This window comes from Spermophilus citellus, assembly GCF_964194105.1.
Source record: "Spermophilus citellus genome assembly, chromosome: 15".
In the NCBI taxonomy this organism is placed as follows: Eukaryota; Metazoa; Chordata; class Mammalia; order Rodentia; family Sciuridae; genus Spermophilus; species Spermophilus citellus.
This window is the reverse complement of record NC_138195.1, coordinates 64998796-65015370: the sequence shown is the minus strand read 5'-3', so window position 1 is coordinate 65015370 and position 16575 is coordinate 64998796. Positions and strand designations below refer to the sequence as shown.

General features: G+C 34.5%; 2 protein-coding genes across 7 annotated transcripts in view; one reads left to right on the top strand and one right to left on the bottom strand.

Annotated features, from left to right (window-relative positions):
• Positions 1-10918, top strand: part of LOC308634132 (cytochrome P450 2C9-like) — a gene marked incomplete at both ends in the record, with an annotated part of 37609 nt that extends 26691 nt beyond the window's left edge. For all 3 annotated transcript variants that reach the window (XM_081267728.1, XM_081267727.1, XM_081267726.1), the window contains 4 exons: positions 473-614; positions 3411-3598; positions 8863-9004; positions 10737-10918. In XM_081267728.1, coding sequence (XP_081123854.1) covers positions 473-614; positions 3411-3598; positions 8863-9004; positions 10737-10918 — 654 coding nt within the window. The remainder of the gene's footprint in view (positions 1-472; positions 615-3410; positions 3599-8862; positions 9005-10736) is intronic.
• The window catches only part of LOC308634127 (cytochrome P450 2C18-like), a gene marked incomplete at both ends in the record, with an annotated part of 318512 nt that overhangs the window by 150932 nt on the left and 151005 nt on the right, over positions 1-16575 (bottom strand). The window lies entirely within an intron of this gene.

The following is a 16575-nucleotide window of genomic DNA, read 5'->3' as shown; positions in this document are numbered from 1 at the left end:
TAAACCTCTATTCTTTACAATTTACTCAGGTTCTGGTAGTCTGGTATAGCAAGAGAAAATGGACAAAAACATTGTACTTATACTAGTTCTTATCTTCATGATTAAATCTTACAATCTCAAAGTAATTTTTGTCTTACCTACACTATGTGTCTATATTTTGAGTAGAAAGAAGGATACAAAAGTGGCAGCAACAGACTTTTTCTTGTATTTTATTGATAAGAAATATGTTGCATATCCTTCCTAGTTACAAAAAGGATGGTGAACAGAATCTTTAGGTAAAAATGTTTAAGAGGGCAAGAAATGGAGATTTGGTCAATTAATCTATAGTTTACCATACCACAGAGTAGCTTTTTATAACATTGTATTCTTTTGTTGCTATGTTGACTTAACTTTATAATCATATAATTCATTTTGAAATTATTATAATTAAATACTAAATTAATTGTGAAATAAGTGCATGAATTATTCCTAGGAAAAGGGCAATCAGCAGACTGAGTTTACCACTGAAGCCTTAATCAACATTGTGTATGATCTTTATGGAGCTGGGACAGAGACCACAACCTCCACTCTGAGATATGGACTCCTGCTCCTGATGAAGCACCCAGAGGTCACAGGTATGACTACACATGGTGAGCAGGGTGAATTTTACAACAGAAATTTGACAAGACACTGCTCACTAGCTCACCCCTCTGTCTTATTTGTCTTGAGGAAGACACTTTATATAAAAAATTTCTGTGCTACCTGTTATAATTTGTCCATATTAAATGAAGGGATAAAAATAAGAGGACATTGCACCTTAAGGGACAGTGACTGAAAAGTGAAGGACAGCATGGGCAGTAGCAAGGCAGTGGAGCTCTGGTCATGTCTGGATTCCACTGGGAAGTGATTTGCAGCATGCAACAGCCAGCATGAGTTGGCCTAAGACTGCATGTTGGTCTTCCTAAGGAGAAGCTACTTGGAACATTAGGCATGTTCTTGCAAGATTTCTGTGGAAATTGTTGCTTATTGTGAAAATTTCATGCTTTAGTGCTAGATAGGGAAAAATCAAAACTCTTCATTGGAGTGTAAATAGAAACTTTAGAAATGTAATGAGGTGGCAGGGATATTACTAGAGTCTGAGAAGTTCTCTAAAAGGTTAGAAAACTAACCTTTTTTTTAAGTGTTGCTACTTAGAAGATGTGCCGAAAGGAATTTCATTATTCCCAAAATGTGTTTCCATTAATTTTATGTTTTATGAACAACTCTATTTAGAAATGTACCTTTAAAGAGTTCCAGTAATGCATAGTAGATTAAAAGCAAACACCACCTTTTCCTGTTTCAGGACCCCACCAAAACTATTATAAAGTAGCCACAAATGAGAAATACTCCTTTTTAAAGTGGGAAAAGAGGAGGAGAGAAAACAGCCAACAAACCCTCAACACATTTCTGAAACATAGAGAACAGAAGGAAGGGACATTATTTAGTAGAGAATATCAAGCTGTAGCATATATGTCAGAAGAAGAAGTTGTATTAGTGTGGTAAAGTCAGTCTCTGTACTGAAAATTATCCATAAGTTTCAGCATTTAGAAACATCAAATGTCAAAATAGTTACGGGAAATTGAGGCACAAAATAGGAGCCGCTCTGTGCTCAGGTGCCCTTTACAATAGCTTTGAACAATTAAATGTTTCCCTCTCATAGGAAGAGAGGTTAACTCTCTGGAGAAACTGAAGTTAACAGGCCCTGTAATTTATTTTAGAACATCCAAGTAATGTTAAAAATCACATGAACTTTCAGGAATAAGCCAGATATTATAAAAAGAATTATGAATCAGCAAGACATCTGAGTTCTAAAGAACAATTGTTATTTTTCATGTTAATAGAAAATGTGAGAGCCATTATAACCCCACCTATTAGAAGGTTGAAGCAGGAAGTCGAGGCAAATTCAAGGCTAGCCTGGGCCAGCTTGTCTCAAAACCAAAGGGCTGTGAGTGTGGCTTAAATATAGAGGGCCTCTGGGTCAATCCCCAGAACCAACAAAACAACACAAAACACAAAAACAAAAACCCCTACCAAAACCAACCAAGCAATCAACAAACAATCCCAAAACAACAACAAAACCAAAACATTAACAAAAAGAAAGAGGTTTTTTAGATCCATCTTTGCTACAAAATGTATCCCCTCTTTTCCCTTTCACAGAAAGATACTAGAGCATAAGCTCCATCCAAATATTCAAAGTCAAGGCAGAGGCAAGGCAGTCACAGGTTCCTGGAATTAGGAGACCATATGTATAAGAATGGGAGTTTAAGGGAGGTCTTGGACACCAGGCCTAGGAAACAACCAATTGTCGATATTAAGTAGTTAAAGCAGGTGTAATTGAAGATAAGGAAAATTAAAGAAAGAATCTGAAGTTCAAACATTTAGTTAATTATTACTAGGAGTTTGAAACATCAACCTTTGGATACAATATAAGATAAACAACTTGAAAATTAGGAATTGGTATATGTTGAACAAATAGAGGTTAAACATATGCAATGAACAAAACGTACACAGTTACCTTACAGGTGAAAATTGGTTATGTAGTCATAATGTTGTAACAAAATATATTGATATAATCAAAAATTGTAATCAAAAATATATAGGAATAGAGAGGGAAAGTATGTCAGCTATGTGGGTGTGCATATTTATTTGTGATATGTATTTTGCATGGAGTAGATTTGGGTCTTAATGTTTCTTATGAGGAACTCATTAAAAATTGTCTAAAATTGGATAAATCAAGGAACAAAATAGATCATTATTTAGAAAAATGAACGTTTCAGAAGAAATTTCTAAATGATTCAAAAAGGCTACATTTAAAGAATGAGTGATTGAAAAGTTTCAATCACTCATACACAACATACTCATACACACACACACACACACACACTCACACACACTCACACACACACATACACGGAGACATGTATAAGTATAGATTCATTAGTATAATTTAATTTTATAATGTCATATATTATTTGTTGTAAAATTTATGTTTATTCCTGTTTTTCTATCTGCACCGTTTATAATTATTTAAATAATTATGTGATAACTTGATATTTGGAAACATTTTATCATTTCTACTGATACTGATATCATATATGCTAGAATGTAAGTTTATAGATATATTTTAATACCTAGATTATAGAAGAGTCATGAATGTATGACTCCTATATATTTATGTATATTTATTCATATATATCAGTACTTGTTGATAGATATTGATAAATTAATATAGTTATAGGTTATATCATGGATATCTTTTTACATGTGCAGAAGTACTTGTTGCATATAAGTCATGCCTCTAATACCTTTTGGATACACACACAATGCTTCACATAACCCTGAGTTATTTTAAGAAATATACTATTTTTCTCTTTTCCATTGGTCCTTATCAGCTAAAGTACAAGAAGAGATTGACCATGTGATTGGCAGACACCGCAGCCCCTGCATGCAGGACAAGAGCAATATGCCCTACACAGAAGCTGTCCTGCATGAAATCCAGAGATACATTGACCTCGTTCCAACCAATCTTCCCCATGCAGTGACCTGTGACATTAAATTCAGGAACTACTTCATCCCCAAGGTAAGATTCTTTTTCCCACATTGAAGTTCCCAAATTCACAGTATGGTTCTAATCCTTGCCAACACAAGACGAATGAAGTACAAAACTCACCCATGCAGCACATTGATGGCCTCAGTGCTAGACCAGACTAGGTCATGAGGCTCCATAACTGTTCCTGACAACCATAAGGGAGAACTCTCCCAATTTCTTCTGCTCCTTCAGGTTTGTTTTGTCTACTCTCAGCTGTTTACATTTCCAAACAAATTTTAGAATCAGGTTGTTAATTTCCTAAAACACTCTCCTGTGATATTTTTCAGCATATCATTAAGTCTACAGACCAATTTGGAAAGAATTGACATTTTCACATGTTCAGTATTTTATTTCATGAATATTGTAGATGTTCTACTTTATTTGGGCTTTATTTTGTTCTAATAATGTTTTGTTTTAAATTAAGTAACTCACACATTTTTTGAAAGTTTTTTAGTAGTAATTAATATTTTAAAAGCTAATATAAACTGTACAATTTAAATAATGCCTTTTCCCATTTGTTGTTCTTGGCACATGGACATATTGTTACAGTTCTATTTGATGATTTTATATCTAGAATTCTTTTTAACTAACTTTTTAAGTCATTGATAATAATTAGTGTTTAGATTCATTTGGAAATTCTGAGCACATTATCCTGCTATCTTGTTAGTATTTGTTTTATCTATCATTTTCCGTTTCTTAGTGACCTTAATTTCTGGTTCTTACATTATTGTACTGGCTTGGATTTCCAGCACAGTATTGAAAAGAAGTGGTTTGTTGAGCATACTTTAAGGTTTGTTTTGACTGTAGCAGAAGTTGAAGTTTTCACAATACCCTATTTCATGTGATGTTTTATATACATTTTGGCAGATATTCTTAATCAGATGAGAGAAGGTTTTCTTTTCTTATAGTTTATCATTTGTTTAACACTAATGTATAATTTTATCAAATGGATTCTCTATATCCATTGATCATGTGTTCATGGTCATATATGTTGGTCCTTTCTCCACTAAATATGCATGTTGTAAGTACATGCACATAGCAGAATTTGATTTTCCAGAGTTTGATAAAGACTTTTTCTCTTCTCACAATTTTTTTATCTGTACACTCTTGTTATACATATTGATGGGATTTATTGTTACATATTTGTGCATGCACACAATGTAACAATATAATTTGACCAATATTACTCCCCAATCTTTTGTATTCATATTTTGACAGATTATTCTCCAATTTTTCATATAAAAATTACTTTGTCATATTTCTGTCAAACTAATGCTGGCCTCATAAAATAAGGGAGATCATATTTCCTACTTTGAAACTATTTTTCTTGCCTTTCTATACTGCTTGTTTTCTTTTTGTGGCCTCTTAGTTGTATCTTTGTAATACTAGTAATATTTGCCTATGCACAGTTATATAAGAAAAGCTGCAGTTTCAGATAATGTTCATCTTGTTCCAGAAAGATTTCTCTCCTCCTCTACCTCGTAGTTAGAATGGTATAACACCTCCCGACCTGACTCAGAGTTGTGGACTAACACAGTTAAAAATTGACCACAGCTATAAGCCAACCCCTGAGGTTCCTCCTTCTGTGTAATCTTGGAACCAATTTTTATCGCAGCAGCTTTCCAATGAGTCTACCATACAGGTTCTATTTTTAGTTAGACTTTCTGGTCAGTATGTTCCAAGCTACTCTATTTCACTTAAAGCAGGAACACATTACCAATGCAATTTACAACTGATAGAACTAAATATGTGTTTTCGTTGTGGAGAAAGAATTATAATTTTAGTAAGGTTAGAAACACTCTTTTCATCTTCTGGAGAAGAGGGAAAAGGAGGACTTTCCTGAGAGGTGACGGGCCTTGAGCTGGTGATGACAGGTTTCATACAAGAGTTCGACTTTTAAAATTCACTCTGTTTTCAGCAAACAATGCAAGCAGGAGATCTAATATGTCTGGCCTCTTTTGAGTAAAGAGGGCCCAGAAACCAAGGAAAAGAGCTTTTCCTTTCTGCATGGTACATTCCAGTGAAGGGAGTTTGCTCACTGCATACCTTATTCTAATGACCCCTTATGAATTATAAAAATGAATTCTGCAGTCACAGGATTGAGTCACTCAACATAATTGTCTGATAATCTGGCAAATTTTTCCTCTAATGGGCCAGATAGTAAATATTTTAGTCTTTTAGGAAATAGGGTCTCTCCTGTCACTTCTTGTCTCTGCCATAGTTACACAAAAACCTTCATAGATGATATGTAAATGAGTGCAAAAGGTATGTTCCAAAATTCATTCATTTATTTATTTATTACTTATTTTTTAGTTTTATTAATTTTATTTTTTTAAATACATGACAGCAGAATGCATTACAATTCTTACTACACATATAGAGTACAATTTTTTCATATCTTTGTATATAGAGTATATTCACGTCAAATCATGCCTTTATACATGTACTTTGTTTTTTTTGCATTGCAATTCTTATTACACATATATACCATAATTTTTCATATCTCTGTTTGTATATAAAGTATGTTGACACCCAATTCGAGTCTTCATAAATGTACTTTGTACAATGGAATATTCTTCAGTCTATTCTATTTTTAATGACGTTTTAAGCAATGTATTGTAAAGTAAATTCCCTCTTTTTTTTAACACTGGTCATTAAACCCAGGGTCTTGTGCATGCAAAGCAAGCATTCTACCATTGTGATACATCCCCACTCTACAACTGACTCTCTTATGCGTACAATTCAATGAGTTGTGACAAATCTATGTAATGATGTAACCACACAACAGTTAAGGTATAAGATTTTTATATTGCTGAGCATGATGATGTATAACTGTAGGCTCATCCACTCAGGAGGCTGAGGCAGGGGGATTGATTGTGCCCACAATATTGAAATCAGCCTAAGCAGCATAGTGAAATATTGTGCCCATGTATATAATTTGTATATTATATGTCCATCACCACATAAAGTTCCTTCATCCTCCTATCACAACCAAGCATACTTCCTCACTTCCAGTCCCTGGTGACCACAGATCTACTTTCTGTACCTATGGTTTTGATTTATCATGAAAGTCATATGATAGAATATGACATAGAACAATACAGAACCAAATCTTTTATCTCTGGCAGTTTTACCTTCAAATATTCTTTCTTCAATAATCTTCTTATATAGAATCAAGTTTCTTTTTTAAAATATTTATTGGTGTATAATAATTATAAGTAACAGAATGTTTCATTGTGGCTGATTCATAACAATTACAATTCATGCACATAACAATAATAATATTTTCATTCCCCAGTACCTTCCTGTGCCCTCCCCTCCCCCTTCCCCTGGTACCCTCTACACACTACTGGTGTCCCATATATTTTCATGCATCTCTGTTATTTTTTAAATGTAGCAGGACATGTTTAAGATTCATTTTCATTTACATGTATTAGTAGTTCATTCCTTTAGTACTGAGTACTATTCCACTACAATGAATACCATGAATGTTTTTTCTACTCATTCTTAAGAAGATGGATGATTTTGGTTGTTTCTAGTTTTGGTTTTTAAATATAAGTAATATGAACATCTGTGTAAAAAGTTTGACGTGGACTATATTTTTCTTTTCCATTAATACCTAAGACTGAGATTATTGCATGATTTTTAACTTTATGCTAAACTGATATAATCAATTTTTTCTTTTACAATTTGTGCTTTATTTCCTATGTAAAAAAAATATTTGCTAGCACAAGATTGCACAATATTCCCTTAATTTTTTTTCTAGAATTAATCATTTTAGCTCCTGCAATTAAGTTGGTGATTTATTTCAGGTTAATTATTGGTGGTATAAAATAATGGTCATGAAATTCATTCCTTTGACTTCTTTTCATTTTCTTGAGACAATAATTCTCTGTTTCCCAGGCTCACTTCAAACCTCTGGGTTCAAACAATCATAATGCCTTAGGCTCCATACCGGATGGGGCTACAAGCACATGCCACCAGGCCCAGCTTATTTGTTTCTCTATGAAAAGTGTCCAGTTATTCTAATACAACTTTTTGAAAACATATCTGTCTTTATATCCTCAGGAAATATTTGTATATTCAGGAACCACCACATGACCCAGTACACCCCTCCTTGGCATTTTTTTCTAAAGAATTAAAGTCAGCATACTAAAGTGATTCATGCATAGCCATGTATAATTCACAATAGTCAATATAAGCTCCAGCTTAAATATCCATCAACAGATTAATGAATAAAGAAAATGTTGTATATATACACAGTGGAGTTTTATTTATCCATAAAAAATGTAATTATGTCATTTTCAGGAAAACATGGAAGCTGACAGCATTATGTTAAGCAAAATAAGAAACTCAGAAAGTCAAGGGACATTGTCTCCTGCTATCTGTAGATGTTAGAAAAAACAAAAAGGAAAAAAAATCTATAGGAGATCCCATTATAATTGATGAAAGTCAGTGGAGAAGACAACAGAAACCAAAGGAGAGTTTAGAGGCGAGGAAAAGGAGAAGTACTAGGGAATAATACTGACCAAATTATACTGTTAAATCATGTGCAAGTCTAAATGTAAAACAAAGATACCACTATATGTGTAATTTTAATGTACCAAAAAATGGGGGAAAAATAAACATCTTCACATACTCATTAAAACAAAAATGGAATACTTAAAAAACTTTAGCCTTAATTTATGATCTTTACAAAATTGTTGAAAATGATGCTTACTTTAAATTTAGCATTGCTTTTGCATTGGGGGGGGGTGAAAACCCCCACAATAATTGTGGTGAAATCCCCACAATTATAAGGAGAATCAAATTGTGTGACCATTTTAAACATTTAGTTGGCTCTTGTTGTATTTTTTATTATCTCAGAATTGTCTTATTAACAATATCCAGGGCATTTCAAGAGCCAAAAGAGACCCATTTTAAAGCAGAATTCTATACAAGATGTGGGAGAAGTGAAGTGACAAAATACACTACTGAGTAGGGGCAAAGACCAGTGTCAAAGCTTGATGATAAGTAGAACAGAAGGTTTGGTGCTCAAGTACTCACTACTTCAAATGCCACTGGGGGCACTTTAGCAAGGTCATAGACACTGGCCTTAAACTCATGCATTTTATTACTTCATTGTCTACCTGGAAATATCAATGCTCTTCTTTGAACAAGGGTCTCTTCTCATACCATTTGGACTCAGTAAATTCCAACATTTCCTCCAGCTCCATGACTCTACAACTTGGTTTATATGTGTCTGTTCATTGCAGGGCACAACCATAATAACATCATTGACATCTGTGCTGCATGACAGCAAAGAATTTCTCAACCCAAAGAAGTTTGACCCTGGCCATTTCCTGGATGAGAGTGGCAAATTCAAGAAGAGTGACTACTTCATGCCTTTCTCAACAGGTAATAGAAATGTATTTCCATTGCTGCTTCAGGGGATAAAAAACCTTAATGGGATGAGTTAAACTGCTTATTTGTGGGCTGGTAGATATGTTCTTTGCACATGATCAGGGACAAAACTCCCAGCACCCACATACTGTGAAAGACCAGGCTATAGTATCATTACTGGGTCTAATTACTGGGGTTTTGGGGAAAATTGACCTAGATCTTCCAAAGTAATAAAGCTAAGTGAGAGTGGATTGGTTCATGCCTCAAAATACAACACTGCACTCCCAGAACCCTTCTTAGATGATTAAATTCATCTCCACTGTCCTCATCTGCCCTGCAAAAAGTATCTAACTCCATAACCTTGGAAGTATCTTCCATGTGGTGCCTCTCATTCCTCTGCTGAGCTCTGCATATGATAAGTATACAAGCACAGAATGGGCCACCAAAACCATCCCACACTCAGCTAAGCAGATGAATAAATAGATTGTTGTAATCCAGTATGACTAGTCCTGTGGGAGAGAGAAGAAAGGATCAGCTGGACATGGTGGTAGAGGAAGAAAATGTCTCCTGCCTGTTCTCTCATACCACACAGTAAGGCATAAAATGGATTGAGTGACATTCAAATGGAAGAAAGGACATTAGAACTGCCTCAGAAGAGGCAAAGGAAAAGGACTGAAGAGAGGCAGGCATTTTAAGGGAGACAATGGACCATAGTACTAGGATATTTGCTCTTCATGAAGGATGCCAGAGTTTTGTGAATAGTAAATGATGGTCAGCAAACCTTGGGAGTAGGGTAGATTATCCTTTAAGAACACCAGAGCATCTTGATCTCCCTACATCTAGTTCCTCCTTGGAATACAGGGTCCTTCACACCTGAAGTGTGTGCTGAGTCTCTGGCATATCATTACCTAAATTTATTCTTTGGCTCTTCAGGCTTGCTAGTAGGTCTAGCAAGAACTGAGCCCTACCCTTAATGGAAATCTTATTTCAGGAGGCTAGAAAATAGTAATAATTCAAATAATCTATGCTTCGTTGCTGAGTAAAGCCAAAGAGTATGAAAATCTGTAGCCTGGAGGAATCACAAAGAGTGCAAAAGAAAAATGGCATTTGTTCTAGGATCTGAGAGCTGTATGAAGTGCATCCTAGTCAAAGGAACAGCAGCATGAGATAAAGCTTGAAACTGCATTGCATGTTTAAGACTGATGAGGTTCTTCAGATCTGATGAATGGAAGATGATTGTGGAACATCAGACTTGGAACAGGGAACAGAAGTAATCAGCATGTGTTTCTGGGAATAGATTTTATGGAAACACGAAATGTCAAAAGAACAATTTTAATATGGACATGGTCAATAAAGTTCTTGGTATAGAGGTGATGCTCACTAATATTAAGAGAATGAAGAGTGTTGATAAATTATTAGGTGGACAACAGGTGTGTTCCTCCTGTTTAATCAGTCATCCTTTATATTTAGTCTTTTAAAATATTTTTTGTAAGTGGACACAATACCTTCATTTTATTAATATTTTTATGTGGTGCTGAGAATCAAACAGTGCCTCATATGTGCCAGGCAAATGTTCTACCATTGAACTACAACCCCCGCTGTATATTTACTCTTTTTCCATTGATCCATCCATTGATCCATCCGTCCATCCACTCAATCATCATCTATAATGACTTTGCATTTTTCTTTTGCTAGTCAAAAATATACTGTTCCAGGAGTATTTACTCTCTCTCTTGGATATTTTCAGGAAAACGGATTTGTGCAGGAGAAGGTCTGGCCCGCATGGAACTGTTCTTATTCCTGACCACCATTTTACAGAATTTTCACCTGAAGTCCGTGGTTGACCCAAAAGATCTTGATACCACCCCAGTTGTCAATGGATTGATCTCTGTGCCACCCACATACAAGCTCTGCTTCATTCCTGTTTGATGAAGAGCAGCCTGTCTCCCTGCTGATGTGTTGTCATCTGGAATCTCTTCTTTGGGGCATGCTCCGCCTCTGTCTCTATTAGGCATGCCTTCTCTGACCTGCTTCTCTCCACCCTATTTCTTTGAATTCCAGTGAACGTCCAACCCCATTGGAGAGAGTTTCCTCAGCTGTCAAAAATGCATGCTTCCTATTCACTTATAACACATTAACCACTCTGTATTTTAACATTTTTGTGCTTCGTTACTATGATATATAACTATTAAATCAAAGAAAACCTTGGGAAATTATGTAAAGTGAAATAAGTCAAGCATAGCAAATTAAAATCACATGGTTTCACTTTTATCTGTAATACAAAAAAAAAATCAATCTCTTATAATAGTGATAAGTAATGGTTACCAGACTTAGGAAAGGGTGACAATGTGAGTGGATGCGTAAAGAGAAGAAGGTAGTTAAAGGTACAAAGATTTAGGCAGACAGGAGGAATGAGTTCTAATGATCTAGTGCAGAACATGTTGACTGTGTTCCAAATAATGCTGCATACTTCAAAATTCCTGAAAGAGAGATATTAAATATCGTGCCCACAAATAAAGGACAAGTATTTGAGACAATTACCATGTTAATTATCCTGATTTAATCACTGGACTATGTACACATGTATCATAGTTTCACAATATACCACCACAGTGCATATGATCACTACTTGTCAACCAAAAAATATATGGAGGTAGATTAAAAATAAAATTGCAAATGAAAACTACATTGTATCCATTTTTAACACTCTTAACTGGTAAAGAAGTTGTTGCTCAGTTATACAGTGCTTGCCTAGCATGTGTGAGGTACTGGGTTCAATTCTCAACACCTCATATAAATAAAAAATAAAACTCCATCAACAATAAAAAATTTTTCAAAAAATATATGTATATATATATATATATATATATATATATATATATATATATATATATATTAATCGGGTGTTGACAGAAGGGTGGTACATTAGGCAGCCTTATATCCTAACAGAATGACAATTTCTCAGATGCTACTCTTAGTATCTTACACGAAAATTTATAATCTTCCCTTCACCACAACCTTCCCCCATAGTTCAACTTCTGATTTCCCTACCCTGCTTTTTCCCTTTGCTCTTTTATCTTTTTTTAACTTACTCTTTCTAATAAACCTTTGAGATAAATAATATTTGTATTAGGTACCATTACTGCCTTGATAAATTACCACAATACAATGACTGATCAACATGCATTAACTATGTTATAGTTCTCAGGTTCAAAGATCCAATGTCATCTCCTCTGGGATAAGATGATTCTGTCAGCCAGGATGGTCCCTTTTGAAGGCTCCAGGGGATATAAATTTGCCTAATTTTTTCATCTTGTAGAGGCTGCCAGCATCCCTTGGCTTCTGTGTCCTTTGTCACATCAGTTGAACATTAGTCACATCACATCTGCTCTCCCCTTATATCCTCTCCTTTTCCTTTTATACAAACCTTATTGAACCTGGATGTGTTGGTCCACTCCGGTGATCCCATTGCCTCAGGAGTCTGAGGTGGAATGATCATAAGTTGACAGCCTCAGCCATGGAGGCCCTAAGCATCTTAGAGAGATTCTGTCTTAAAATAATAGATCAAGAGTTCTGGGGAGTAGCTTGGTGGTTAAGTATGCTTGAGTTCAATCTCTGGTAACAATGCCCCTGCAAACAAACAAAACCTTGATGATTATATTGAATATACCTGCATAACACAGGAGAATCTATCCAAGTTATGACCCTTGACATAATCACACCTACAATGTCCCTTTTATCATGTAAAGTAACAAATTCATGGTTTCAAAGGTTTCAAGGATTAAGATCAAGATGGTGTGGGGTGTGAAGTTATTATTAAGCCTATGAGATTATTATTATATTGCTTTACTACCAAGATAATTCAGACAAGGCTTTGTTAAGTATATTGTTTGAGATCAGACATCAGAACAAGAAATTGAACCCCAGGGTCATGTGTCTTCAAAAGAAAGGTTTCTAATCAGTTGATTTTAATTTTTATTAGGCTCAACATGTTTTAATTTTATGTCTTTATTGTCAGGAATTTGATATACAGTTAATATTTATTAATATTTAATGGAGAGGGAATATATTTTCAGATTTCAAAGGGAAGAAACCAGACTTAATACCAAGGATCAAGATTTAGGAAGGAATGCAATTTTTTAAAAGCATCACAGTGCACTAGAATTTAGTAGACATAGGCCCTGAGAAAATTTTTTTTAGGGGGGCACTGGAAGTTGTTGGGATTATAGGCATGCAGCCCAGCACCAGAATGTCTTGAGGATTCTATGAAAAACTATTTAAAATCTAGAAATCTAAGCTCACCAACTTTCAACCAATTAATAAGAAAATATCAGGAAATTGATTTCCTGTATTAAGGGTCTTCAGAGAAAAAGAGAATTAAATGATAGATATCTCTAGATGAAAAATAGATGAAAAGGGGTTTATTACAGGAATTGTATCACACAGTTGTGGAGACTAAAGAATTCCATGCTAGGTGACCTGTAGTCTGGAGAACAAGGAAAGCCAGTGGAGTGACTCAGTGCAAGTCTAAGAGCCTGAGCAGAGAAATGCTCTTTTGAAAACACCCTCAAGGACTTAACCAGAAATTATGCTATTGAGTATCACTTAATCCAGTGAAGTGCAAATCTAAAATTAACCATTGCATCTCCCATGCACTTTTTTGGGAGGTGGAGGGGTGGTGTTATTTAGAACAGGAGAACAAAAGAAGACAAAAGAGAAGCTGGATGCAGACATATAAGTTCCAACATGATTGTCACTTTTGTATTTAATTTTATATGTGCTTTACGTGTAAAATTAAGAGATAAATGAGTAAAATAAAACCATGTTAACATATCACTTTAAAAAAAAAAGAAAAAAGAAAAAGAAGCATGTCAGAGACTGTGGAGTGTAGGTCCAAGAGGGAGGAGGGGAAAAATTTGATTTATGGATACTAAGATATAGATTGGAGAAATAAGTCCTGGCATTTTGTTGTACAAACAGAGTGATGATAGAAAATGTACTGCTCATTTCAAAACAGCTAGAAGAATGGATCTGGAATATTTTCATCACTAATAAATGATAAATATTTGAGAAGACAGATATTTCTACCTTGATTTGAATACTACACAAAATACACAGATATCAAAACATGATAAATATGTGTGATTCTTAAGTGTCAATTAAAAATGATATGTAAACAAAGCATTGCCAGAACAGGTTTAGGGAACATCTTCCCCATATATCCCTCCAGTAGTTTTATGGTTTCAGGTCTTCCATTTGTCTTGAATCTATTTGGAATTGATTTTGTGTGTAATGTTAGAAGCAAGTCTAATTGCATTTGTGTTTTGCATACAAAACACATGCACACTTTTCCAAATGATATTCAATGACGAGACTATACTTCCCTCAATGTATATTCCTGGCCCTTTTGTGAATGATTATTCGACTGTATGTGGGTAGGTGTATTTCCTGGACTCTCCATGGATCCATAGGTGTATGTGTCTGCTTTATGCCTGCACTGTCATGTGTTGTTTACTGTAGCTGTGTACATAGTTTGAAGCCTCCAGATTTCTTGCATAAGATAACACATTTTACTCAGAATCTTTTGAGGTCCTATGCAAATCTTAAGACTTGGAAAATTTTTGTGAAAAATACCCTTGTTTTTTCATTAAGTTTGCATTGAATCTGTACATCACCTCAGGTAGTTACAATAATAATTCTTCCAATCTGTGAACCTGGATTATTTTTCCATGCATTTCTGTCTTCTTCAAATTCTTTCGTTGATTTTTTTTATATTTCAGCATACAGATTTTTCACCTCCCTTTTTAAATTTATTGAAGAATATTTTATTTTTTCTCATGGTGTTGGAAATGAAATATTTTCTTGATTCCTTTTTCATTTGTTATTAAAAATGCTGCTAAATTGTGTATATTATTTGTGTATACCAATTATTTAGAACCCATTTATTAGTTTTAATTTTCTTCATATGAAGTTTAGAGCTTTCCATAACAGAGACTCTTTTGCTTCTTTCTTTTGGATTGCTCTGCCTTTTAGGTCTTTAATCTTGCTTATTGTTCTGGTTCGACTTCAACTCTATGCTGAGTAAAGGTGGCAGACTGGCCATTTCTGTCTTTTCCATAATTTTTAAGAAAAATCTTTCAACTTTTACCATAGAACATAATATTAGATATTGGTTAGTAGCCATGAATGTTCTGTGAAAAATTCCTTCTGTTTTTGAACGTTTCATCATGAAAGGGTTTGAAATATGCCAAATGCTTTTTCTGCACCTATTGAAATGGTCCTGTGTTTCTTGACTTTCTCCTGTTAACATGATGTGTAATATTTATTGTCTTAAGCACGTTGGATCATCCTCAGTTGTGTGGGACGAATCCTACTTGATAACAGTGGATGATCCCTTTAATGTGCTGGAGCACAGAAAAATGTAGTTAAAATGCAAATGCTCTTTCTAGCACTGGAGAAGTGATTTTTGAGTATTGGTGGCCTTGTGAGTTTCCTGGAGCTTTTTTCATTTAAGATATTTCTCTTAATGTGGTTCTTGAGAAAAAGGAGATGAAGACTGGAATATCGTACTTCACCATCTCAACAACAGTCTGTCTCATAGGTTCTTCTTAACATGAGGTACAGTTTTCTTCTTCAGAGAAATTTAATTTTGATGGCTATAAAAATACTTACAAGTCATACATCAGATCACATTTTTAATGAACCATTAAATATCCCATTTAAAATACAGTGTTTGCACAATTTTTTTTATAATTTTAACTTTAAACTTTTTTCAGGTATCATTTCATTTTATTATTTCTTACTCCATTCCTTTGTGCAAGATTGGTGTGTGTGTGTGTGTGTGTGTGTGTGTTTTCTCAAAGTATTAATAGGTTCAACCTATGTATATATCCATTGAATTTTAATTTCTCTTTGTATTTTTCTGCACCTGTTTTTATTTAGTCTTGGTTTAACATAAGAGGGATATATTCATACATGGGTTTGAATTTTTTTGATCTTAAATTTCCTTGTTTGTTTGTACCTTGATTTTTGTCCCTATTATTGCCCCTTCTTCACTCTCTTCTCTCAATAACAGTTAATTTTTCCTCTTCTCTCTTCTACTCACAGTTAACTTTTTATTCCTCTTTCTTTACAGTCAACATTTTTAATCTATTTTCTGCTTCTACTGTGTTTACCTTTTAAAACAGTTCACACTTTCTCTTGTCATTCTAACCTATTTCTCTTCACACAAAAAGTATCGTTTCAATTAATGTAGAATTATATAGTTTATGGAATTCCTACCTCATTCTTGTTGTTATGCTTATTAACACAGCTGACAAGACCCCTGCTATCTAATAACTGATCTGGACATTTGTCTTAAAGCTGTACATCTGTTGGTAATAGTGCTATATCTTGCTCAGCGATTTCTCTTGGTGGGGTTGGAAAGTGAGTCTCTTCAAGTTTACAGAGTAGACATCTTGCTCTCATACTCACACCTCACACCAATAACAAGGAATCTCACCCTATACATGTTCTAGGTCCACCTCAGCCTCAACATTACCTCAATACATAGAATTGATGAAGCAAAAACCTCAAACCAACAACCA